Source organism: Colossoma macropomum, unplaced genomic scaffold (genome assembly GCF_904425465.1).
Source record: "Colossoma macropomum unplaced genomic scaffold, Colossoma_macropomum, whole genome shotgun sequence".
In the NCBI taxonomy this organism is placed as follows: domain Eukaryota; kingdom Metazoa; phylum Chordata; class Actinopteri; order Characiformes; family Serrasalmidae; genus Colossoma; species Colossoma macropomum.
Window position 1 is genome coordinate 28,188,504 of NW_023494810.1, and position 27,177 is coordinate 28,215,680.

A 27,177-nucleotide genomic window follows, 5' to 3' on the forward strand; every position below is an offset into this window, starting at 1 on the left:
TCGTTAGCTACTGGCTGGGTGAGGAGGATAATTTCATTTTTATCTTAAAATCTAATTCTGCTGTGGAAACACAACAGGGCAGTAAAAGAGCCGCATGTTGCCGACCCCTGACTTAAGATGACATGAAGTCATACAGCTTTACATAACAACCATTAACACTACCAGCAACTTAAAAGCTCACTGACTAATCTAGATTTGGGGTTACTTGGATGCTGTGACACAGAAAGTGCAACCAACTTCTAAGACTGAACTTTGGAGGTGTGAAAAATATCCCTGCAGGTTTCTTTGAAAAACTGAAAGTGAGTCTCTTGAAAAGAAAGGAAGCTGTAATAAAAGTAAAGAGTCGACACAATAAATACTGAAAAATCGAAAATTATATTTAGTTGTTGAGGCTTCTGTGTAATTTTCAGTTAAAAATGTTTTCTGCTTTTTTTTTTCTTGATCCTGATGCTGAAAAATGCATAACTTGTGTTTAGTGGCTGACTGGTTAAAAAAAATGAATGGGTGGTTTCTGACTTGCACAGTACTGTACATACTACACATACTATGTAAACGCAATTGGTGATGTACTATTTAGTTAATTAGCATTCAGTTTTGGAGCCCTACTGTTGACCTTTCTCTAGTGGGCATGTCTTGTTTGGGAGTGTCTAATTTTGATGCTCAGTTGGATACTGTTAGATCTCATGGTAACGCCTCTCCATCTGTGACTCCTGCTAGCCAAACACAGCCATTAGCCTCCACAGCCGGCTCTAACTCGCTGCAGGCCCCGCTCAAGCCTTCTAATTTGACGTTTCTCACCGCCCACTCTCTCTCTCCCCCACCCTGCTGCTCCGTTTAAATTACCCAGAAATCAACAATGTCCCTAATTTATCTGATACAGCCTAATATCTCTCCGGTTTCCTCCCCGCTCCCCTGCGAGCTGCTATGAAATTGCCTCTCTTCGCGCTGCGATTCAATTAAAGCGGGAATTACTTGTCATATCCACTTTCCTCTCCGGTTAGCGCAGTTAATTTTGATCCTTTGGAGGACTGAAACGAGGAGACGTGGTCTATGGTGTTTCATAAACGATAACGCAGCCAAAAAGGGGAAGTAATGAGCTCAGGAAAATGTCTCCTGTCAGCTGGTTGATGAGCTTGTAGCGCAGTAGCTCTTTCTGGACACCGGGAGGCACTCTTGCTACATGGATGAAGAAAGAGGTAGATTTTCATTCCTTTTCACCAAATTCTCCTCCTTTTCTTTCAGCTTTTAAAATAATCCCAACCTGTAGTTTTCAAGCGTGGACTAGAGTACAGTCTACAGTTGTTTTGACCTTAGTTCAGTCCTGAAAGGCCACATGCACTATGCATGTTGGGCTTGTGTTTAGTGTTCACCAAGCTCCATTTATCTGGTTCTCATTTTGTTTTAACATTGAGCTCATAAAGGTCTTGGTCATTAATGATCCATCAATGATCCATTCAAGTAATTCACTCATGCACTATATGGTGCAGTGCTTGTCCAGTAGACAAGTCTGTTTGTAATTCTCCACACGGTCAACATCTGACCGGCCCACAAATGTGTTTGTTTTCCATGGCTGTCAAAGTTAATGCTGCAGTATGTTGATTACAAATTAATAACGCATTAATAATATGTTCATGACAGGTAATAACATGTTAATAACGTGTTAAAGTGATTTAATTATTAACGCTACTATAATTTTTAATGCATTTGTCTCGTCGAACCAAGTGCAAGCTGAAGCCCAACTGTAGCGTATGTATTGTATGTCACTATAATACAATCCGTGATTGTAGCCCTGTAATTTAAATACAGCTTTAAAATGTCTTTTACAGCAATATCTTTTGCAGACCAAGCTGGACGGTGCTTGTGGCAGATTTTTCACCTGTCGATAAATCAACAAGCAACGAACTAACAAAAGCAACAGCAACAACAAGAGTGAAGCGTATCACAGAGGAGTTGGAACTATTGGCTATATATATGATGTACATGATAATTATGCAGGCAGAGCTAAACTGCTGTAGGCTAAATTAGCAGATATATAAACATCACAATTACAATAAATTCAAAATAGGCTGTTTTTACAGTGTATTGTCCATATGTGCATATGAACAATGCATTTTGAAACTTTTAATAGTGCTTATATCAATGATTTTTTTCCATTTTGGGACTGATATAAGTAAATGAGCTCTGTTCTGATTGGTGGCTGTGTATTGTGCCTCATTCTAAAAGCAGTCCGGGATGAAACACTGCTCATAACTTCAGTGTGAATGGGTGGAGCTAAACTGCTGAAGGCTGAATAAGAGGATATGTGTAAATTATTTGTTTTTTTAAACTGCTTATCCTCCTGGGTCGCTGGAGCCACTCCCAGCACTGATTGGGTGGAAGGCAGGAAACACAGTGGACAGGTCACCAGTCCATCACAGGGCAGACACACAGACATATACAATCACACACACACACCTAGGGCCAAATTAGCATCTCCAGTTCTCCTAAATGCATGTTTTTGGACTGTGGAGCACCCGGAGGAAACCCGCACAGACTCAGAGACAACTCCACACGGAAAGGACCCTGGTCACCCGGCCGGGGAATCGAACCCAGTCCCTTCTTACTGTGAGGCAACAGCACTACCCACTGCAAATGAGATTCCAAATATGGACTTTATGGACTTGGAAGTGAATGATTTTAACAATATTTACATGCTGTATCAAACTCCTATTTTAAAAAAGCAAGGAAAATTTGGTTCTCCATGGATTCATGGTGCAATATAAGGCGCAGGTTCTCAGTGAAAGGAAATTTAGCTTCTTCCTTCCTTTAGCAGTGATTACCAGCATTACCGGGACAGCTCTGACAGCAGTATGAGCCTGAGCTCCGGCTGTGGAGCCCACTGTCCTCCCTGTGGTTGAAGAGATTGTTTTCGGTTTCTGCTTCTGCCCCAGCGTGGATCTAATGGTCAGGCAGAGAGAGAGGCTGTGTGCTGTAGACTAGTATAGAAAGCTCCATTCATATTAATACAGTGCTAAAGCAGCAGGCAGGACCAAGCATGATGACTTATGGTGACATTTGAAGCGAAAGATTTGCGTGGCTGTGGGAGAGGAGGAGTGTGTGGGTATCTGTGTATGCCTGTGTTTGTTTTCATGCATTTGCAGGACTAAAGTATTTTGACTTAAAGGGAAATTTCACTGATTCAGAATTTCTGCATTTTTCAATTATTGAAATGTAGACAAAGCCATTCAGAGTGGTTTGATGTGAAGTGGTTGATTGTCGAGACACTTAAAGACCCTTTTTAGTGGGGGTGGCATGTTTACCTCTTTGTTAAATCACCTTTGCTTTAATTACACTTTTTAATCATTTGGGAACTGAGGATACTAATTGTAGTTAATACAAGACTCCAGCTGCTCAACAGTCTGTGTTCGTCGTTGTCTGATTCTCCTTTTTATAATGCGCCATGCATTTTCAGTAAGAGACAGATCTGGACTGCAGGCAGGCTAGTCGAGCACACGTGCTCTGCGTCTACGATGTTGTAGGATGGCCAGAATGAGGCCTGCCATTGTCTTGCTGAAACAAGCAGAGATGTCCTGGGAAAAGAAGTCATGTTGATGACAGCATGTCTCTCGAAATTCCCAATATATGTCTCCGTGTCAATGGTACCTTCACATATATGCAGTTCATCCGAGCCATGAGCACTGGTGCACCTCCAAACCATGACAAATGTTGGCTTTTGCACCTTTCACTGATAAAAGTCTGGATGGTCCCTTTCGTCTTTGGCAGGGAGAACTTGACATCCGTTTTTCCCAAGCTGAAACGTGGATTTGTCTGATCACAGTACACATTTCCACTGTCTTTCAGATCTGAGATGAGGTCCAGCCCAGAGAACTCGGCGGCGTTTCTGCACAGAACTGATGTTTGGCTTTCTTCTTGCCTAATAAATTTGCAACCTGCATTTCTTGATGCTGTGTTAAGAGGCATCAGTTTTCCGAAGTACTCCCAAGCGTATGTGGCTGTATTTAACACAGCAGCATGACAGTTTGTCATGCAGTGCTGTCTGAGGGCTCGAAAGTCATGCACATTCAACAGTGGTTTCCGGTCTTGCCCTACACAGACTGAGATTTCTCTGGATTCTTTGAATCTTTTCACAGTATTATGTATGCTAGATGGTAAAAAACCTGAATTCTTTGCAGTCTTGAATTGAGGAATGTTCTTTTTGAACTGTTAGACAATTCTCTAATGAAGTTTGGCACAAAGTGATGAGCTATGACCCATCTTTGCAAAGACTGAGCCCTTGGTGGATGCTCCTTTTATACCCAATCATGATACCCTCACCTGTTACCAATTCACTTGCTTATTGTGGAAAGTTTCAAAACAAACTTTTCACTCTCATGTTCACTCTTATCCACAAAATACAATTAAGTTGGTCGGTGAAAACTTTGGAAATCTTTTCTTTGTACTTTTATCAGTTAAATAAAGGTTCAAGAGAATTAAAAAAATCACATATTCTTGTTTTCATTGCATTTTACAAAATGTTCCAACTTTTCCAGAGATGAGGTTTGTAAGTATATCACAATACTTGAAGAAATGCTAGCAATATATTATACATATCACAATATTTGGACAGAAAAATACACAAGAAGCAGTAATTTCATTTTTAAAAAATGCTATCAAAAACAAAAAGAATTTTTCACAAACTCCGCTACACTTAATCCAATTAATGAGTCCATGTTTAAATCCAATTAAACAGGACCAATTATGCTCTGCAATGAAACATAGAGTTGGTCAGTGTTCTTTAAGGACTGACAGTGTCCGCAATATGTTCAGAAATGCACCTTGTGTATCACGATAACAAAAATGAAATGCTAATGTCCTCACATTGTACAGAAACAAGTGTGTGTGATGTATGTGCTCTCATATGAAAGATGAGTGTGTGTTTGTGTCTTGCAGAAACAATGACAGTGACCTTTACCTGCATTAGCTCTTGTCTGTTGAATGGATGTTTTGTCATTGTTAGTCACTGGCCAATTAACTCCCTGTTCTCTCCAGCACCCAGTAACAAATAACCATTTAAGTCTGGTATTACAGGCTGGGAGTTATATAGCCTGAATTATCCAGGATGTTCATTCACTGTACTCAACTAGCTCACTGAGGAACAGTCAGCTCTTTGTCAGTCTCCAGTTGGAATAAAGTAATTTAATCAAAGTTGCTGCCATTAGGCTAAAAACCACGGAAGACCACAGACCCCTGTTGAAGAAGAACCCCTTCACAACAGTTGGCCAGATCAAGAAACTCTCCAGGTGGTCAACAATCAAGAGAAGACTTCCCCAGAGTAAATACAGAGGGTTTACTACAAGATATAAACCAGTGGTAATCCTCAAAAACTGGAAGATTTAGACTAAAGTTTGCCAAAAACATCTCTGGAACAACATATTATAGACAGATGAGACAAAGTTCAGTCTGTACCAGAATGATGGTAAGAGAAGAGCATGAAGAAGAGAAGAAACTGCTCCTGACCCAAAGCATACCACCTCATCTGTGAAGCATGGTGGAGGTAGTGTTATGGCTTGGTATTTATGGCTCACAAAGGAACTCGTGCCTTTGTATCTATTGATGATATGACTGCTGACATAAGCACCAAGGTGAATTCTGAAGTGTACAGGTCTATATTATCATCTCAGATTCAGACCAGGTGCTTCAAAACTCACTGGACAGTGCTTCACAGTGCAGAAGGACAATGACCCAAAGCATACTGCAACAGACTTATTAATGCAAAGAAGTGGAATGTTCTGCAATGGCCAAGTCAGTCAGCTGACCTCAGTCCAGTCGAGCATGCATTTCACTTAGTAAAGACCAAACTTTAGGTAAAACCCCTCAAGAACAAGCAGGAACTGAAGGCAGCTGCAGTAAAGGCCCGGCAGAGCATCACAACGGAAGGAACCCAGTCTGGTGATGTCTGTGGGTTCCAGACTTTAGGCATTCGTTGACTGCAGAGGATTTGCAGTCAAGTATTAAAAATGACATTTTAACTTATTGTTAGTTTGTCCAAATACCTTTGAGTCCCTAAAATTGGTGTGTATGAAAATGGTTGCAATTCCTACACCTCTCACCTGATTTGGATGGAAATGTTCTTAACTTTAAGGTGAAAATCTTCACTTTGAGCTCGTATTCATTATAATAGACAGCCAAAATAGCAATAGCTTTGTCAACGTCCAAATATTTATGGACCTGACAGTCCAGCATATTACAGTATGACAGTTTCTCAGTGTATTAAACTTGCCAGTGAACTGTGAAGCTTGCCCAACCTCACTGCTGATGCTCTGAAAGACAACATTTGTGGACAGAACATGGATGGAATAAATAATCTTTGATTATGTTTGAGGAAATTATATTTCTGATGAGTTGTGTGTGTTGTGTCTTTGTTTATGATGGTCTTGTTATGAGTGGGACGTGTTAATGTGTGTTGTGTCCTTCATGTGCAGGTGGCATGTCTGATCAGAGTTCCTACAGAAGTGGTGAAGCAGAGAACACAGGCCTCCCCTTCTCTACACACACACCACGTACTGCTGACCACACTACGAGAGGAGGTACACACACACACGCACACACACGCACACACACACTAGAGGTCTGCGCAGGTATGAAACTGAAGTCTGAACCTGATCTGTACTCGTGGTTGTGAACCCCAGCCTGAACAAGCCCGACTGCTCAAGATAAATTCGCATGAGCAAATCATAACAGAGACGGATTATTGCAGATTCGATTTTAGTGTTTTTCACTATTGCTTGAGTCGAGAGACTTGCACACAGTCTCTCTCGCTCATGTGCGCACTTACTGTCTCTCTCTCGCGCACGGTCTCGCTTCCCCTCTCCCTCTCTAGAACAAATTGTCTCTCTCTCTCTCGCACTCACTCTCTTTTCTTATGCGTACTTTCTCTTTCTCTCTCATACACACTCTCATGTGCACACTCTCTCTTGTGCGCTGTCTCTCTTTTTCGCTCTCTCGCATACAATCTCTCGCACCTTTCTCTCTTTCTTTATCGCTCTCTCCCTTCCCTCTCTCTCTTGTGCGCACCCTCTCTCTCTATCTGTCACTCTCCTTAGCCATCTCTTCCCCTCTGTCTCTTGTGCATGCTCTCTCTCTCTCTCTCTCTCTCTCTCTCTCTCTCTCTCTCTCTCTCTCTCTCTGTCTCTCTCCTCCCTCTCTCTCTCTCCATCTCTCTCTCTTGCGCACACTTTCACTCCCTCTGTCTCTCTCTCACTCTCTGGCACTCACTCACTCTCTCTTTCTTTCTCTTTCTGACACTCACTCTCTCTCTGTCTCTTTTTCTTTCTCTCTCTCCATCTTTCTCTTGCGCACACTCTCACTCCCTCTATTGCTCTCTCTCTGTCTGTCTCTTCCTCCCTCTCTCTCTCTCTCTCTCTCTCTCTCTCCCTCTCTCTCTCCCTCCCTCTTTCTTTTGCACACTCTCTGTGCCATCAGAAATTCCAAAAAAACTGATAATATATACTGATCATAAATACTTCATCAATGTGTAAAATACCTCTTTATTCCAGCATAAAGTAAAGAAGAGCAGTGCACGAGTGGATGTGGGTCAGGTTCGGGTTTCAGATTTATCAGTACCATATCATACCAGTACAATAACGGTGTGTGTGCTAATAGCCTACTTCCACTTTACTTTTTATGTTTTCTAAATCCTGCTGTTTCAGTGGCAGAGATTAAAGCTGCAGTAGTAACCGCTGTGCTCTTGCTGCAGGGTGTGCAAGGGCTGTACAGGGGCTTTGGCAGTACAGTACTCCGAGAGGTAGGATCACTGACCCATATCCTCTGTATCCTCTGTGTGCCATATCCAGCTCCAACTGAGTGGCCGAAGGCCCATTCAAATCTGCTTGATAATAAACCAATTAAATATAAAGACATGAATATAGAGACACAGAGAAATGAGACATGAATATAATGTTACTAATGTCCAGTTTTCATGTAGTCTGTGTGTGCCACAGTGACAAATATTAGTCAAAGACCACCCTCTCCCTGCTTTGCCCACAAACGCCTTTTTCATGACTGTTGTTGGGTATGACAAGCTTTATAGCCGGTTGTCAAAAAATGAATTCAACCTAATGAGAATCTGTAACTCGCTTTTTGTGAAACAACGTTTATGTCCTGTTAATAAATTGCATTAACGTGCGTTTTTGGTGATCGGATCACGTTCGGGGTTCACTTGACAGCATGAAAAGCCAGGTGTAAACACCATCTGGATGCACTGTGAGCGGATCACGATTGGATCACTCAACCCACATTTGGAGGTGGTCAGTCAGAGATGGACATCGTTTAGCTTGTGTATAAAGGAAAAGTGTTTTCATTATCCACAGCAGAGCACAGACTAGCAAGTCAGAGAATAAACAATGCAATGAAAGATCGAGGTTGGTAGGGGTGGGAATCGCCAAAAAGCTCAGGATATTATCACAATACTTAAGTCACGTTATGATGTTATTGCGATTTTAAACATATTTGTGAAATGCTGAGAATTGCAAAAACATTGCAATATTTTACGTTAGATTAGATGACTCTTATTAGTCCCACAATGGAGTTAGGTGCCTTGCTCAAGGGCACTTCAGTCACGGACTGTCGGCTCAGCGACCTTCCAGTCACAAGGCTGGTTCCCTAACCTCCAGCCCACGACTGCCCTAATAAAAAAAAAGATTGTTTAAGTGACCCTTATTAGTCCCACAAGGGGGAAATTTCACCTCCGCATTTAACCCATCCGTGCAGTGAAACACCATGTACACACTAGTGAATGCACACACACTAGGGGGCAGTGAGCACACTTGCCCGGAGCGGTGGGCAGCCCTATCCGCAGCGCCCGGGGAGCAGTTTTATCTTTTATCAATTGTAAATACAGCCACCAGGTTTTTAGCAGGAGTCTCCCATTCTTGTGCTACATTTTGCAGGAGGGCTGCAATGTTTGCCTTGGTATAACTTTCATGTGCTGCTCTAGTTTGAAGAATGTGAGACAGCTGTCGTTAGTCTTCTGAGAGTGCACTGCTATGGTCGCATTCAATGCCCTTGACGTCCATGCATCACAAGTTAATGCAATCCTTTCTGCTGTACTCAAAGATTTGAGAGGCTGTGTTGGTGATTAAACATAGTCACATACCCGGGTCAGTGTCTTGTGCATGAGACAGAAGTCTTCGTCTTCCACAACGTTGTATGGACACAGGTCTTCACACATGAAGTAGAATATGCATTGTGTTATTTTCTCAGCTCGCTCAGAATTAGAACTGAGTGTGTCCAGTGTTGGTTCGTTTTTCGGTGGAGCTGATTTAACGTTGGCTTTGCTGTCAATAAAGCAAAAGTCAGCTTTTTATTCGCCAGCTACTTTCCCATTCCATCTTAAATGATGCAGTCGTTGTTCTCAGAATGTAACTGCTGCACCATTTAAAGTGGAATGGGAAAATTAGAACAAGAAGCTGATGAATAGGAAGCCATCCTCAGCCTCATTTTAACACTAGGTGAGCCGTCACGTTTGTAGCATTCCCAAAGTATTTTCATTGGGAAATGGAATCCAGCTAAAGTTTATCCAGATACGATCCAGACATGAAACACATGTTAATGCACTGGTGAGTTCCACCAATATTTCAAAATTTCTGCATAGGTCAGTCACCGAGATGCAAAGTCATTCAGAGTGGTTTAATGTGAACAGATTTCTCTACAGTGGTGGTGATAGGAACCAGGCATTGGGCTGCCTATAACACAAATATAGCCATTTTATTTACAATCCAAAGTGAGCAGTAAACCTACATGTGCCTAGTGAGTTTTTATATGCAATACTGATGATAGCCTCCATATCATTATTTTACTGTTTTTCCTTAAAACGCCCTGCAGGTTCCTCTCCACCATGAAAGCAACATATAACATGTCATCGCTTTTTTCGAGGGCACTTTCAGAAGGAATTAGACGTTTGGTTCCTATCACCACTGTGAGCAAAGTTGGCTTGTCAGGTTACTCAAGAATGGAGCATTTCACATCAAACCACTCTGAATGGGTTCGTTTACATCTTAACCATTTAATTATGCAGAGATTTTGGAAAAAAAAACAAATCGATTTCTCCTTTAATTCTCTAAAAATGGCTGCCATGCTAATGTTAAAGTGCCTTTGTGGAAGTTTTAATTGTTATTAATTGCCTTTTATCATTTGTAAACCGCTCAGGCAGACTTTTGCATCACGGTGTATTGATTTACTCGTCCATTTTCTGAAGCACAATTTTCTTATCCTGGCCTTATCGCTTTCTTTTTTTCCCCTGCTTATATTTGAAATTCGTCTAATTAATTAAGCTAATTAGCTTTGGGACAAGCGCAAGACAAAGGCGGCCAGAGAGGTGAAATTAAGCTAACGGAGAGCGTCGCTCAGATACTGATCTCTCTCTCTCTCTCTCTCTCTCTCTCTCTCTGTCTCTCTCTCTCTCTCTCTGTCTCTCTCTCTCTCTCTCTCTCTCTTTCTTTGATGAATCATGGTGCTCTCCTCCAGCACCTGCGCTGCATGAGAAGGCTTTAATGAAGGCTGTCAGAGCCACAGTCTTTCATTTATTTGCAGGAGAGAAACGCGAGAGGGCCTTTATTCCTCCTTTATGTCACAGGTTTCAGTAGAAAAGGAGGGAAAGCAGAGAGAGAGAGAGATGGAAAAGAGAGGAGCGCTAGTGGTCTGTATGAAGGTGACACTCGTTCGTGAGTGTTTGCGAGATGTATTCCCGCACCGCTGGGCCATCCTGTACTTATTTTCCGCCTCACTTAACGCACGATATTCTTGCAAATTCCTTCCTGACGCGCTGCGGGGAGAGGAGGAAAGGGGACAGCGAGGGTGCATTATTTCTCCAGAGCTTTTCTTCTGAATAAATGAATACATTTCGGACTCCAGGACGGCCCGGCACGGGGACGCCCGCGGGATCTTCTTCAGGATTGGCCGGGACACGTGTCACAGACCGAATTCATTTCCTCAGACGCCTTTATCGGTGGCCGCGCTGTGGCCTTGTCAGGATGAGTTTGTTCAGGGGGAGGACTGCCTCCCCCCCTTTACAAGGCTTTAATTAGGCTAGTCTTCATTCAGTTGATAAGGCAGTGTCTTGGGCCTGTATTCATGAAGCAGTGCAGATATTTGAGTAGATCTACTCACATGATGGTTTTGTCCTTTATGGATGTTTTGTCATAGTCTTAAATTGATGATTCATAATCTTATGATTGATGATTCAGTGATTGAGTGATGAAACAAGACATGTTTGAAGTCTGAAGTTTGCTGCTTCAGTTTTGTACTGGAGCTGTGAGGCTACTGTGGCTAAAAAGTAATGGAAACTTATACCCCACCAATTAGCATTGTGAGAATGCCTAAATCACACAATACACTGAAAAGCATGAGTTGAAGTAGCTTCAAACTTGCTTATGTGGTTTTTGACAAATTGTTATGAATAAAAATGAATACAGTTATGCAAAATAAGTAAATAATGTCTGCTGAAAGCTACCTGTGGGGGGCATTTAAAATATTTAACCCTTTATCCTTTAGTGTTGCCATATGGCAACAATGACATTCTTTTATATTGCGGTTAGGAAGAAAATTAATTATTTTGAAGCTCTAAAACTAAGATAATTTATATAATTATGTTTCTGCATCACTTTATTTTGGGGGCATCTTTCATAGCACTGATATATGATATATACATAGCACTGATATATGATTAACTACACTATAAAAAGAAAATCTGTAAAAATACAGTAAAAAGTCCAGCAGCTGGGTGCCAAATAAAACCTGTTAATTAACAGTAAAAGTATGTTTTCTCAATGTTGGTGAAATAATTACTTATGTAATTTCTTAGAATTTTAGTGTAAGTAGTTCAAGTAGTTATTCTGATATGCAATATATTACATTATACCATAATAATAACAGCAACAGCCTTTATAATTAATGCAATTGCCTGTAAAAATAAAGGTATATGTACAGTTTATTTTTATGCATTTAACCTTGTTTTTCAAAATGGCTATTAACCGTTAAATATTACAGCACTTTGACTTTTGACCTCTTCATAAATGTTGTTTACTTCATAACATTACATTGCAGTTGCTGACATAAGCTGTTCGTAAATACTCTAGTATAGCATTTTAAGTGTGTTATTTGATACTTATGCATGTGTAATGAAGTCACTATGTAGGTAGCCTCATCCCAGTAAACACTAAGTGGACAGGACAGTGCTATAATATGCAATTCAGTTCCATATAGCACCACTAGAGGGCACACCAAGATCAGCTTTTAGATTAGCATCATGATTCAGCTCAGTTGACTGTGGTCTAAAAAGTCATGGTTTAATCAGCTTTAGAACTAAGCAGTAAACAACTTGAGGAATATGAGACTTGTTAGTGGTGATCGTAGCAATTCATCTCTGCATGCCTGATCTCTGCGACGGTTTTATGATAGGTTTGAGATGAAATTTTAGCCCAAAACTTATTTTTCAAATATGTTAATGGCGGAGGGGTACAGCTGGGGTGTTGTAAGACAAAATAGTCCCCATAGTAATGAAAAGAATTACCACTACTTTATCATCAACATTACATATAAAAATTCAGCGTGTGGCTCCACTGGTCACTCTAGAAAGAAAATAAAAGGCTGTATTTGTGTTATAGACGCTGTAAATAGTGGTCGATAAGTTACTCTATATCATTTCACTCTTCACATCAAACCACTCTGAATGACTGTTTACATGTCATTAATGTAATTATACAGACATGTTAGAAATTGTGAAATTCCCATTTAATATTGATTAATATTTCTCTAGTTTGGCAATACTCCAACTATAGTGCTGTGAAAAACAGGAAAGACCACCCTTCATTTATTTAATATCTAGTCAAAACCACCATTAAGTTTTTCATTTTTCAGCATCATGGAAAACAGCATAAAACATAAATTGTACAGAAAATTACACGAAAGCCTCAACAGCTAAATATATCATCACATCATATCTGGGATAATAATCTTCAGTAATATTTTTACCACACCTGCAAAGTTCAGTCTTAGAGGTTGGTTGCATTTTCTAAGTAATCCCAAACATGTTCAGTGATGTTAAGGTCTGGACTTTGGGATGGTCAGTCCAGCAGCTTCTTTGTTTGATGTGTCCGTCTCCTTTTCTCAGTGAGGTTCTTCTTGAACAGCTACACATCCTTTCAGACCCACAGCGCTGAGTCGTCTTCTCACAGTGGAAGGATGGACAGAAACACCTGTGGATGTTTTCAGATCTGAAGCAGCTTGATTTTCTCCTCTCTCTCAAAGATGGAAGCTTTAAGTGCTGTTTATCTGATGGGGGCAGTTTTGGTGTCTACCAGGTCTTCCAGGTGGTTGTTAGGAATTCAGTTTTCTCTGTGTCTAATAATCATTTTATAAACTCCAATTTTGTTATGTCTTTTTTTTCCACTTACTTTCTTCTGACTTCCTCCATCTTTATGCAAGAGTATCATGTATCTAATATCTTCAGGAATATTTCCTGAAAAATGAATAACTTTTACTTTTTGGCCATTTTGACTGTGTATTAAGTAAATGAAGGGAAGTCTCGGACTTTTAGTACTGTGTGGTCATGTCCGTAACACTGAACAGAGAGAGAAATACAGGACTGACAGGATAACGAAACGAAGAAAGAATTCGAAAAAAAGGGGAAGAACATCAGAGGGAAAGAACGTCTCAGAGAGACAGAGCGAGATGGAACGAGAGGGAAGAAAAGAGAAATGCAATGAAGAGATGATTGAGAGAGTCAGAGCAGTGGGAGTGAGAGGTGCTGTCAGAGCTTCAGCAAAAACAGTGCAGATTAATGTGAAGTCAGCGTGACTGGGTCTCTTCATTCCTGTTGTTTTTTACATTACTGTTTGATAAGTTGGGCCACCAGCTATACACAGAACACTCACTTGACCTTATGTGAAACTGAAATTATTAGTCCTTCAGTTCTGGTTGCAGTGGTCAACTCATTTTATGGATCTTTGATTCTTTTGTTTCACTGCAGCCTATGTGGTTAATAAGATAGCACGCATGTTTAATCTACTCGTTTGTTGAGAGTGATTTGATTGGTTAAATTCACACTGATAAAGAAATAAGGCAACCAGTACAGCAGCCCTGTGAGTTAACTTAAAGGGCCCATATCATGGAAAACCACATTTTTAAACAGTATGAAGTATGTAAACTTAAAGTTTCAGTTAAAGTTTCAGACGTTTCACTCTGCAGTTCATCCAGTCCATATATGGAAACTAAGCTGCTCATTTAGAATTTTTTGTGATGTCATTACAAATACATTTACATTTGTCTGTTCAGCTTACAGCAGATCAGCTTCACCTGTTCATGTTGAAGTTGTGAGTGTTTCAGCTCGAGTTGCTTTTTATGAGTCATAGTACGTGGCAGCCAATAAGAACAGAGGTCATTTACATATCAGACTTTAAAGCATAGAAACAGAATAAGTCTGTTTAGTTTGGCGAGATAAAGAGAGGTTTGAAAATGGTTGTGTAAAAATGAAATATGGCTTTTTTTGCCTTGTAAAATTAGAGAAACAACATAAATTGTAGAAAGTTTGTAGTTAGACATCATAATGGGTATGATAATAAATAATAATAATTTGTTACAATATATATGTACATATATCCACATTTCATATCTACAGAACAGTAACTTCACAGAAGAAGGAGAAAGCTTTATTTACTTGTAACAAGACTGTTTTCCAAGTACGTTTGTCCATATATGGAAACTAAGCTGCACATTTTGAATTTATTTTTTGTGATGTCATAAATGCATTTACATAATGTACACCTGTCTATTCAGCTTACAACAGAGTAGCCCCACCTATTCATGTTGAAGTCGTGAGTGTTTCAGCTCGAGTTGCTTTTTATGACTCATAGTACGTGGCAGCCAATCAGAACAGAGGTCAGACTTGAAAGCATAGTAACAGAATAAGCCAGTTTAATTTGACGGGAGAAATAGAAGTTTGAAAATGGTGTGTAAAAATGAATTATGGCTGTTTTTGCCTCAGAAACGACATGAAAATTGTAGAATATAGGCATCATAATGCGGATGATAATAAATAATAATAATTTGTGACAACATATATGTAAATATATCAAACTTTCATATCTCCAAAACAGTAACTTTTCAGAAGACGGAGAAAGCTTTATTTACTTGTAATGGAGACTAATGTAAGATTGTTTTCCAAGTAATTTTGTCCATATATAGAAACTAAACTGCTCATTTTTAATTTATTGTTGTGATGTCATAAAAATTCCATTTACATTAAATATTTTTTTTTCTGATCAGCTTACAGCAAATTAGCCCCACCTGTTCATGTTGAAGTTGTGAGTGTTTCAGCTCGAGTTGTTTTTTATGAGTCATAGTACATGGCAGCCAATCAGAACAGAGGTCATTTACATATCAGACTTAAAGGCATAATAAGAGAATCAGCCTGTTTAATCTGACGAGATAAAGAGAGGTTTGAAAATGGTTGTGTAAAAATGAATTATGGCTGTTTTTGCCTCATAAAACAACAGAAACAGCATGAAAATTATAGAATATAGGCCCATTAGGCATCATAATGGGTATGATCATAAATAATAATAAATTGTTGTAATATATATGTAAATTTCATATCTCCAAACAGTAACTTTACAAAAGGAGAAGGAGAAAGCTGTATTTTTCTTGTAATGGAAGTTCATTTAACAAGACTGTTTTTCATGGAATTTTGGCCCATTTCTGTTGGTCTCGTCGTCATGAAATTTTAACACAATGCAAAAATAACTACAGTTGTCAAACTATGCCAAAATATAAAAACAAAAAATTAAATATAAGGGTTTTGCGTGACAAAGACAATATGTATGCAGTATATATGGGTGAGAGGCTTGCCCATTTATTCCTGTTCCATGCCCTCTGACCCTTAGCACTGCTTTAGGCCTTCAGCACTGCTTTAAGAGAGCACAGGGGTGATCAAGGGCAGTGAGATGAGGAAGAAGAAGAGGAGGAGAGAGAGAAATAGAGGGTAAAAAAAAAAGGAAGAAGAGCTGAGCTGGCAGTGGGTAACCTTTTAAGAATGTTGTTATGAAATACCTCCGCCCGGGGCGATGATCCTGCCAGACTGATCTGAACTGCTGCCCAGTTGCCTGAAGCCTTCTCACACACACACACACACACACACACACACACACACACACACACTTGCTTTTGTACCCAGGCTGCTCATAATCTCAGTCTAACCCAGAACAGACAGTCGGAATAAATATCTTAAATATATCGCTGCTTTCTGAACAAAACCTCGTATCTCCATTTTTGAGTTTTTGTTATAATTTGAAAGTACCTGTTGGTCTTTATATTGTGAGTAAATTTCATGATGAAGTAACCGACAGAAATTACTCCAAATGACTTGGGAAAACGTCTGGTTCCATTGACTTACATTAAAAGTAAAGTATGTTTTTTCTTTCTCCTGTAAAGTTGCCATTTTGGAGAAACGAGGTTTTGTTCTGACAACCGCGATATTGTTGTTAAAGACACATTAACACAAACAGCCTGTTAAAGTGATGAAGACAGTTGAGAAAATGATAATGTAATCATGTAAAGATGAATTAGGGCTGTGTTTGGTACATAAGCTTACACACGTCGTAAACGGACCTCAAGGCACACAAAATAAAATATAAGAAAATCGTAAGATACGGGCCCTTTAAGACCTGTTAAAGTACAAAATAGTTTTAATGGGTCTTAGTTGGGTTTGGGGGTGTGTTTGGGGTTGTCAGTACATTGTCTGGCAGCTCTCTGCTGCCTCTTTGAAGAAACTAGCTTCCTTTCTCTCTCTAACAGCTAGTTGACCCTAAGGTCATTTAGCCCCGGAGGTTGTAGTTGAGTCAGTCTGAGCCCAATTTGTCTGAATTGCCCCTGTGTTTGCTCATCTGGTGCTTGCTGGTCAGACTAGGTCATAAACAGGTGGAAATGTGCTTGTGTGTGTGTGTGTGTGTGTGTGTGTGTGTGTTTATGGAAGGCAGAAAGGCAGGCTTGATTAAAACACCTCCCTTTTATCTGTACTGGGGTTGGGTGGTGGGTCTTCTCCTTTGTTTTTGTTAACAACCAAGACAGTCAGTTTCCATTTAGTTTGCATGAAAATAATGTAGAGTACATTTTGTTTCTGTGGACTGTCATAACCACTGTGTGAGCTAAATAGCCCTGTACATCATAAGTGGCAATCATCGGGGTCCAAGCACTGCCTCAGTTTCTGAGCTTATCACCTCTTTCATGCTCATGAGTTTTCATAACATATTATATCTCGCTGTTGTCGGAACAAAACCTCATATTTCCATTTTTGTCATTTTTCAGTTTTTGACATAATTTGAAAATGCCTTTTGCCCTTTACATTGTGTTTAAATTTCATGATGAATGGACCAAAAGAAACGGCCCAAAAAGACTTGGAAAATGTTGATTTTGTGACAGGCTCTCTCTCTCTTTTGTAATTACACAATGTGCGTCAGATATATATTTCAAGGTAGCTTTGTCACAGAATTGGAACAGTTTAATAACTTCTTTTTGTGCTTAGTTTTTTGGTATATAGTTTATAATAATCAAATTTACATTGTATGAGTTGATTTCGTATACAAAATAAGAGATACTACAGATATATAATGTTTTTTATTCATTTACAGCCAATACAGTCATTAGGTATGAGTTATTCATTTTTCTGTGTCAGCAACAAAACAAATGGAAACATATATTTGGTAGAAAATTACACAGAAGCTTCCAACACTAAGTATAATATCAAATCTTTACATATTTAATTTGTCTGCTCTTTTGTGCTCTCTACTGCTGCTTTAGCTTCAGCTTCCAATCTTAAAACCATCAAAACTTCCACTCCCAAACAAACAACCAAAAGCTCTTCCCAAACACTCACATTAGGTTCCCCTTCAACAAGACACTAACTTTCACACAAGCAACTACCTAAACTCACCTCAGTTCTTTTGCAAATAATCTAAGAAGACAGCTCAATGTCATGGGTCTGAAAGGATGTGTAGCTGCCAAGAAGCCATTACTGAGAAAAGGAACTAGACAAAAAGGAAGAAAATATGCACTAGAATGCCAAAACTGGACATCTGTAATATGGAGTAAGGTTTTATGGATTAATATGTGTCTAAATATGTAATTGGGATTACTTGGATCAGAAGTAGCAGAAAATGCAACCAACTTCTAAGACTGAACTTTGGAGGAGATTTCTGTGAAAAAACTAAAAGCAAGTCTCCTGAAAAGAATGGAAGCTGTAATAAAGGTAAAGAGTGGACGCTGGTATTCCCTGCAAATAGCAGTGTGGTGCACATGTGTCTTTACATATGTGTGTTTGTGTGTTTGCGATGATCCATACGGTTCAGTGTTTATCCTCTCTGGTCTGGTTGGCATGCGGTGTGGCAGACTCTGTTGTTTGTTTTCTTTCTCAGTGTGTGTTATATGAGGGAGATTTACGGTGTGTGTGCGTGTGTGTGTATGTGTGTGTGAAGGTCTGGCAGACTCGCGCTCATCCTCACACTCACCACACCAGGCCTGGGGCTTAGGGGTACTGAGCCCACGTGCCACATGGGTGATGAGCCAAGAGCCGAGGAATGAAAAGCAAAGCAACATGAAGCCTGTCTACAGCACACGGCTGTTCAAAACAGAGAGAAAGAACAAAGGACAGAAAAACCGGCAGTCGCGTTGTCATCTGGTCGGCTGTTGCTTGTCAAAAATGTATTTGCATCCTTACAATTCTCACTTGCTGTCTTTAAAACTAACAAATATTTCTATCGGTTAGTCTATGAGCTGTAAATTGATTAAACGACTGAAGCCGGGGTTACACTACACAACTTTTACCCTGATTTTAGCCCTGATTCTCAGTCTGGCTGAGTCTGTGCTAGCTGGCTCTAGTCTGCAGATTTTTGGGTCAGTCCGAATCGACAGTTGGAGAGAGAATGGAGTAGTGTGTGAGGGGTGCAGACTCAGATTTTTGGCCGATCGCGTTTCAGACCAGTCAGAGTTTATTAAACATGTTTGATTTTTTCGACCTGACTCTTGAGTGTAACCTAGTAATGTAAACTGCTCAACAGCTCAATCTGAACAGATTCCTGCAACAGCCAATGAAAACTGAGAGAGAGCAAAAGAAGAAAATACAGCAAGTATACAAAGAAAAATGGCGAAAAGTCACGTGTAGAGCAAAGCTTTTTAATGAGCTGAGTTTAAGGCACGAGCACAGTCAAGTTTATGTACATTTAAAACAAAAAAAATACCAAACTGATCACATTTTTAAATCCATGAGCCACTTAAACATGTTTGCCTGCTCCACATTTGTTTATTTGCATCTCCTAGTAACGGGACAATGTGTGAGTTTGCGTGAGTTTGCGTGAGTTTGCGTGAGTTCCGTGAGTTCTGTTTGGTTCAGCGACAGCTTAAAAGTTGTGTAGTGTGTGATCCCTGATCATTTAGTGTGTGATCCCCACTATTTCAGTCACCCAAAAAAAAACGGAAATTTGTCGGATTGTGAGATGCTCAGTCTTTTTATAATCTGTTAAGGCTTTAAAAGTCATGTAGTGACCCAAGGCTTAATCTAACTTGTATGTCTTCTTCAATTCCTCTCTCTTTGTGCCCCCACAGTTCAAACACTTAGGGTTTACTAAGCCTTTTGCATCTGTTTCATGTACAACTGTATGAAACTGGCGAGTCTTAACAAACGAGCATGGAAAAATTGCAAAATTCCCATCTCTCTCTTGTAAAAGCATTTGAGAGAGGATTGCGCAAAAATGTGGGTGGGTTGGGCAGAAAGTGTTGGAAGTGAATCTGCATGTTCCACTTGAACATTTGAGCAACTAGCGGCCAGTCGAGGCAGATTTCTGCAACGTTTCCTGCTTAGAAAAGATTCAACCCTCTTAAAAGTCCAAGATTACCAATAACACTTTGATGCTTTGTGTTGTCATTTTTTACTTTAAAAAACTGACCCTCAAAATTAATCAGTTTTAAGTGACTTTGGTTTTACATAAGAAAATATTCAGTGACTGCTTAATAATGTAGTTTGCACAAGTATTCAACCCCTGTGCTGTGGAAGCTCCAGGTTTACACACGTGAAAGATATTGTCCTAATGAGGACCTGCTTGGCTTGCTTATTAGCCTCTACCTGTGAATCCTTTAAAAAGTTCACATTTCTGGACAAAAGATCCCCTTATTTCAAGTACCATTGATCAGACTTGTGAAAATGAAGACCAAAGAGTGTTCTAAAGAAATTAGACATAACGTTATAGACATGCAAAGAAAAAGGACAGGGCTACAAAATAATATCGCTGTCAGAAGAAAACTGTTTTGTTAGTTTTTGACATAATTTGAAAATGCCTACTGTCCTTTATATTGTGCGTAAATTTCATAAAGAATGGACCAAAAGAAACGGCCCAAAAAGACTTGTGAAAAGGTCTGGTTCCATTGACTTACATTAAAAGTAAAGTAGGTTTTATCATTTTCCTGTAAAGTTAGCATTTTGGAGATACCAGGTTTTCTTCTGACAACAGTGATATGCAAGTGTTGAGAGATCCCACTGAGCACTGCTGGATCAGTTATGATGAAATGGAAGCTGCTACACCCAGGCGCTGCCTAGGAAAGGCCATACCTCAAAACTCTAGAGTCAGCGATATCAAGAGTTGTGTATACAACTGGCCTGTATGAGCCGATTACTAGAAGGAGCCTGGTACTGAAGAGAAAACATATCAGAGCACATCTGGAGTTTACCAGAAAACATCAGTGACCCAGCTAAGATATGGGATAAGGTTTCGTGGTCAGCTAAGACTAAATTGAGATTTTTTGGCTCAGCTTGCCTAACGAAATGGTGACATGGTCTTCTTAATGATGTAATCGAATACTATGAATAGAGCAAATTTTTAAAAGTAAACAGTGCTTCAACAATATATACACCGATCAGGCATAACATTAACTGTAGTCCATCTGTTTCTCTGCATGCTTTGTTAGCCCCCTTTTACCCTGTTCTTCAGTGGTCAGGACCCCCGTGGACCCTCATAGAACAGGTACTATTTGGGTGGTCGATCATTCTCAGCACTGCAGTAACACTGACGTGGTGGTGGTGTGTTAGTGTGTGTTGTGTTGTGCTGGTCTGAGTGGATCAGACACAGCAGTGCTGCTGGAGTTTTTAAACACTGTGTCCACTCACTGTCCACTCTATTAGACACTCCTACCTTGTCAGTCCACCTTGTAGATGTAAAGTCAGAGACGATAGCTCATCTGCTGCTGCACAGTTTATGTTGGTCATCCCCTAGTCCTTCATCAGTGGTCAATGGACGCAGTTGGCTGGATATTTTTGGTTGGTGGACTATTCTCAGTCCAGCAGTGACACTGAGGTGTTTGAAAACTCCAGCAGCACTGCTGTGTCTGATCCACTCAGACCAGCGCAACACACACTAACACACCACCACCACGTCAGTGTTACTGCAGTTCTGAGAATGATCCATTTTTTTTAGGCTTTGATGTCACTGACTGGTCTTTGAATGAACCCCTTGAACCCGTGGGTTAATTCCCATTGTTCATCTTTAGACTTATTATTTTGTAACCACTATAAATTATTTAGCAACTGCGGTGAGACTAATGTACAAGTGTGGACCCAAATATGAGGCCTTAGAGGTTTAAGGGGTTAATATAAAGTTATAAATTGAATTGATTTTAAGGATTACTGCTTTGTTGAGGTTGTTCATTAAAGCTGGGCGAGCTGATGAATCCCACAGCAGACCCCCGCTGTCCGGTACTGTGACTTATGCAGTTTTTCAGCCGTCATGCTGTGATAATGAATGAGGATGATTCTCTTAGCAGACTCCATCCATTAGTCCATTCAGACATCAGCGGGGTCTCTAATTCTGCTCAGTGTCCTCTGAGAGAGACCCGATAACTTTACCATAAACGCAATAATGAATGCTGTGGCCGTGTCAGCAGGGAGAGAGGAGTGGATGAAGTGTGGGAAGGGGAGAATACCGGAGTGAGTGTGTGGTGTAAATTTAATAGGTACAGAAAAATGCTTTCATATGTGTGTGTGTTTCTGGAAATGACGCGGTAGTGTGCTAGGATGGTAAAATATATTGTTACTCATTATTACGATACTTGCTGTTGCAATAGACCACATCAGAATGTTTGTAAATATAAAAGTTGGCTATATTTATGGGTAGACCATTCACATCTAGTAGACATGGAAGCTGCTCAAGTACAATTGAATTTAAATGCAAACAGCAGACAATAATGTTAAAATCTTGTTGTGTTTTGAAGCTTTTAAATATTTCCAAGTATGTAATAACGGTGAGAGGTATCTACTTGTTTCATACCTTCAAAATGTCTCCACATATTATAATTTACATTTTTTAATATAATATACATTTTTAATCAAAATATTCTGGTTTGGGCTCCAACCTTCTAAGCGTTGACCCTATCATCAGGTGATCGCGAGTTCGATCCCTGGTTATGCTACAGCTGTCTGTGGCTGGGAGTCCAAGACAGTACAGCTGGCCTCGCTCTCTCTGGGTGGATAGGATGGCCCCCCAGTCTCCCCCAGTCACTCAGTGTGATGCTAGTCAGCGCAGGTGGCGCTTTCCTCTGAGTGCATTCAGCTTTCCAGTGATGTTGCGTGAGTGGCAGTTCAAAGTGGCGCTTCACAGGTCTCGGAGGAAGCCTGTGCTATCCTTCGCCCTCCTAGCGCTGGTAGTATCGTGTGATTGGGGGAGTCCTAACTAGTGGGTGGAATTGGAGACGACTAAATTGGGAAGAAAATTGGGAAGAAAATCCCAAAAAAGAAAAAATATTCTCTTTGTAGATATTTTTTACAGGATTAGTGGATTTTGAGGTATGTTTTGGATCATTGTCCTGTAGTAGAAGCAAGTTTCTTTTCAGCTTCAGTTTCTTGACTGATCATGTCATATTTGTCTCCAGAATTTGCTGGTGTTTAGTGGAATACATTCTTCCATCTACTCAAAATAGAGCGGTGCCACCACTCAGCTCAACCTTTCTGCAAGTTTAGTGGAATACATTCTTCCATCTACCCAAAGTAGAGTGGTGCCACCACTCAGCTCAACCTTTCTGCAAGTCCTTTGCTGTCATGTGGGGGTTTTACTTTGCCTTTCTGGCCAATGGATAAGCAGCTCTATCTTGGTTTCTTGGTCTTCCAGATCTAGCCTTGACTTCCATAGTTACTGCCTTTTCTTAATGAGATTTCCGACAGTGGACATTGTGAGCTGTTGTTTTGTTAGTGTGTGTACATTTTTATTTTCATTTTTAAAAATTTCTTTTGATGTGGATTACTGAGTATGTCTTTGCCAAAGTTTAAAGTGGTCAAGATGGTACTTTCTGTGTGTGTATCTTTTGTGAATTCCATGATCAGAGTTTGTGTGTGTGTGTGTGTGTATATGTGAGGTTGCTGTACTCTCTCCTCTCTCAGAGGGACTTGCTTTGGCAGGTCTGCCGCTGTGTTCTGTAGAGGATCAGTGCTCTGAGCTCACACTGCTCACAAACTCACAGACTATGTGTTATACACACACTTTCACACTTGGTTTGGTCGGTCGGGTGTGTATTGGGGATATACAGCATGTTCTGTTCCCACTGCTGCCCCAGTTAACTCATTATTGAAGTGTTTAAAGGTTTTATGTGGAAGTGTGATTTGTAATATTTTTATGTGTAATAAAACAGATCCAGTTTTAACCCTTTTGCAAGTACAGTTTACTGGTGGAGTGAATTGATGTTCAGTTTCAAATGCTGACAAAACAGTCAGCGGTAGTTTGGCCCATTCATCAAAATGTATCATCTTATTTATCCCTCTGAAAAAGAAAGCATGGAATCATTGGCAACATACGTTTATGATAACCAGTCATTGTCTTTAGTCTTTACTGGTGCTACCCTGTGATTTCATTTTCATCTGGATTGGGCATTTTTCTCTTTTTTTCCTCCCCCCCACTAAGAAAATTACAGTCGGAATTATCTACTGTTTTTTTTATCATGGTGTGTTGATTTTAGTCCTGTTTCGAATCACAAATCTTTATGATTTTCCAGGCAAGTCTTGCCTCGTTAAGACCATGTATGAGGGGAAACATCTGGGTTTGTAGAAAATACAACCCACTAGAAACTCACTTATCCTGCAGTAATTTTATTGACTTCCAGATTTGCAAGTTTTATCGGGTGAGAAAATTTTGTTTCAGACTTTCTCATGATATACTAATCCAAACCAAATAGGGCTTTTCACTGTTATGTTGCTCAGCAACCATTGCTGACTGTTGACAAACTACTTTGCTTGCAATTAAACATTAGGGAATTTAATATATAAGTTTGTGTTTCGTTATTTTTTTCTGATTTGCGTTGTGCTGAACACCCTGTGACCGAGGTAAAATCTCTAATGCATGACCTTGTTTAATTACAAGCCATTAAATCGCTGCTGTCGGATAAAAACCTTCTACCTCCATTTTTGTCGTTTTTCAGTTTTTGACATAATTGTTTATAAATTTCATGATGAATGGACCAAAAGAAAAATGGCCCGAAATGACTTGGAAAAAAGTGTGGTTCCATTGACTTTATTTTTAAATTTTTAATTAAATTTAAAGTAGGTTTTTTCCTTTTCCTGTAAAGTTACCATAGTGAAGATACAAGGTTTTCTTCCGACAACAGCGATATAGTGCCAGTCAAAGGTTTTGGGGCACTTCGATTTTCCAAATGCTTTTACTACAAGTTAGCAGATTGTCTTTGTTTGGACTTAATATATTAACTAAGCAGGTTTAATTTGCAGAAAACAATCTTATACTTGCAAATTTTTGTGATAGCCCCACTTTGGGGGGACTGTTCATTATTAACTGGCCCACACTGCATCTTTTGCAGGTATTTTTTCTTACTTACTGCAAAAGTAAACATAAGAAGGTGTGTCCAAACGTTTGACATCCAGTGTACAAGAAAGGACAGAACTAGTCTCGGAACAGTTGCGGAAATAGCCGTGTCTGATTAACGTCGTCTGGGTCATGAGGACACGGCTGTAATTCATTCTCATGGTCTGGGGACTTGTACAGTAATGATGAAGCCTTTCTAAATCACCGGCCATTCAACAGGCCTGTTGATTGTTATTTTGTTTTGAGGTTTTTTTTGTCTGTTTGTCTTGGCTCATAGTTGGAGCACTTGGTGCGACCCTAATTTAGCGCCCGCATGTGCGCATTATGTCATGAGTTACGTCCTGCGGTGAAGCAGCAAATGAAAACAAAAGCTTATCGCTGACCTGCATTTTTCAGATGCGTCCATCTGCAAACCGACAGCAGTTCCAGATCTGTGGTTTTAGGATGTTGTCTGGCCTTAGACTAATGTCTTGTGTTAGCATGGCTAGAGTAGTCTAGTCCGAAGTACTGGATATACTATACTGTGAAAGTGCTGTGACTAACTTTCTATTAATATGTATATGTGTGTATATGTGAGGTTGCTCACACTAACTTAATGACTACAGTGAAAATTCAATTACAGCCTAGTTGAAATAGCTACTGTCAGCTAACATTCGTTTCAGTTTGCCACTTAGCTTGATGAGGAGTGAGGGAAAGTTTTGTTAGCATGGCTGTTCAGAATTGGGTTTCAGTATCAATACATTACTTTTCTTGTGTCAAAATTTCAAATGTTTTACATATTATTGTGCATTTTAAGTAGGCATATGCAGTGTATACAGTTTATACTTACATGTCATATGTTTGATAAGTTTGTTAGCATGTCTTGTTGTACTAGCATAACACTAAGGTTGCTAGTGTTGACCTGTTAATCTCTGCTTAAGATAATTTGACCCATCTGACTCACATATTCAAGTACTATTATTTTTGTCATGGTTCATAAGCAAATTTAATAATGGCTAATGAACTTGAGCCATTGTTGGGTCAACTACGGTTTGGCCGCTATGGTATCCCAGGTGGTTGCTAAGGTGTTGCTAGACTGCGGTTATGGTATCCCAGGTGGTTGTTAAGGTGTTGTTTGACTGCCGCTATGGTATCTCAGGTGGTTGCTAAGGTGTGGCTAGGCTGCCACTGTTGTATCCCAGGTGGTTGCTAAGGTCTTGCTAGGTTACTTCTATGTTGTCCCAGGTAGTTGATCAGCTGTTACTTGTCCATTGCTATGTTACCCCATGTGGTTGGTTAAGTGTTGTTTGCCTATAGCTATGGTACCCCAGGTGGTTGCTAAAGTGTTACTAGGCCGCCGCTGTGGTATCCCAGGTGGTTGCTAAGGTGTTGCTAGGCCACCACTGTTGTATCCCAGGTGGTTGCTAAGGTCTTGCTAGGTTACTTCTGTGTTGTCCCAGGTAGTTGATCAGCTGTTACTTGTCCATTGCTATGTTACCCCATGTGGTTGGTTAAGTGTTTTTTGCCTATAGCTATGGTATCCCAGGTGGTTGCTAATATGAATGTGTGTGTGTGTATGTGTGCTCAAGTGTACGTCCATATATGATGTCTGTGAGGGGCAGTGGCAGTTAGATTTGAATTTTCAGCATTCTGCCATTCATTTCATATGAGAAAAAAGTCATATTTGAATGAACACACTATTACCGTATAGGCTGTACAGCCTTGCAAAGTTTAATTGTTCTAGCTCAAAAACTGCGACCCATGAAAAACAGGACAAAAAATGTAGAATAATAAACTGAAGAACAGTAAAGCTAACTTAATGACTAGGTTAGCTTTCTTGGCCTAGCTAGCTGTCTAATAACTTACACTGCAAACAGATAGGCCAAGTAACCATAACACTGACCACCAGGGGGTGCAAACGTAAAGCTTTGGCATGGCTTCAAACAAGTCTAGAACCGCTGCTGGTTCTGCAGATGGATGATGTTGGGTGATCACTTACAGGCTTTTAAAAGTGTTCAAAACCTCTAGCAGGTCTGAAGCCCTCATTCTGGACGCAGTTGAAGCCAAGCAACCCTGCTGGAACAATCGTGGTGTAGACATAACACAGCAAACGAGGTCAAGTGATTCGTTTTTTATTTTATTCGCCTTTTCCATTTCAATAAAATATATGTTTTTGTATTTGAAGTGTTTGTTTTCATTATTTATGTGTCTTAGAAATCAGTTTCAAGTATTCAAACATGAAATTTAGATTAAGATGTCTTATTATGAAAAGCGTCCAATCAAAGTTTTGACTGGTAGTGTACGTTCAGGAGCCGAGGAGGCG

General features: G+C 40.0%; 1 protein-coding gene across 2 annotated transcripts in view; it reads left to right on the forward strand.

The window, feature by feature from the left end:
* slc25a26 (solute carrier family 25 member 26) overlaps window positions 1-27,177 on the forward strand; it is a 91,757-nt gene that overhangs the window by 16,624 nt on the left and 47,956 nt on the right. For both annotated transcript variants that reach the window (XM_036559740.1, XM_036559741.1), the window contains exons 4-5: window positions 6,462-6,566; window positions 7,736-7,783. In XM_036559740.1, the coding sequence (XP_036415633.1) occupies window positions 6,462-6,566; window positions 7,736-7,783 (153 nt within the window). The remainder of the gene's footprint in view (window positions 1-6,461; window positions 6,567-7,735; window positions 7,784-27,177) is intronic.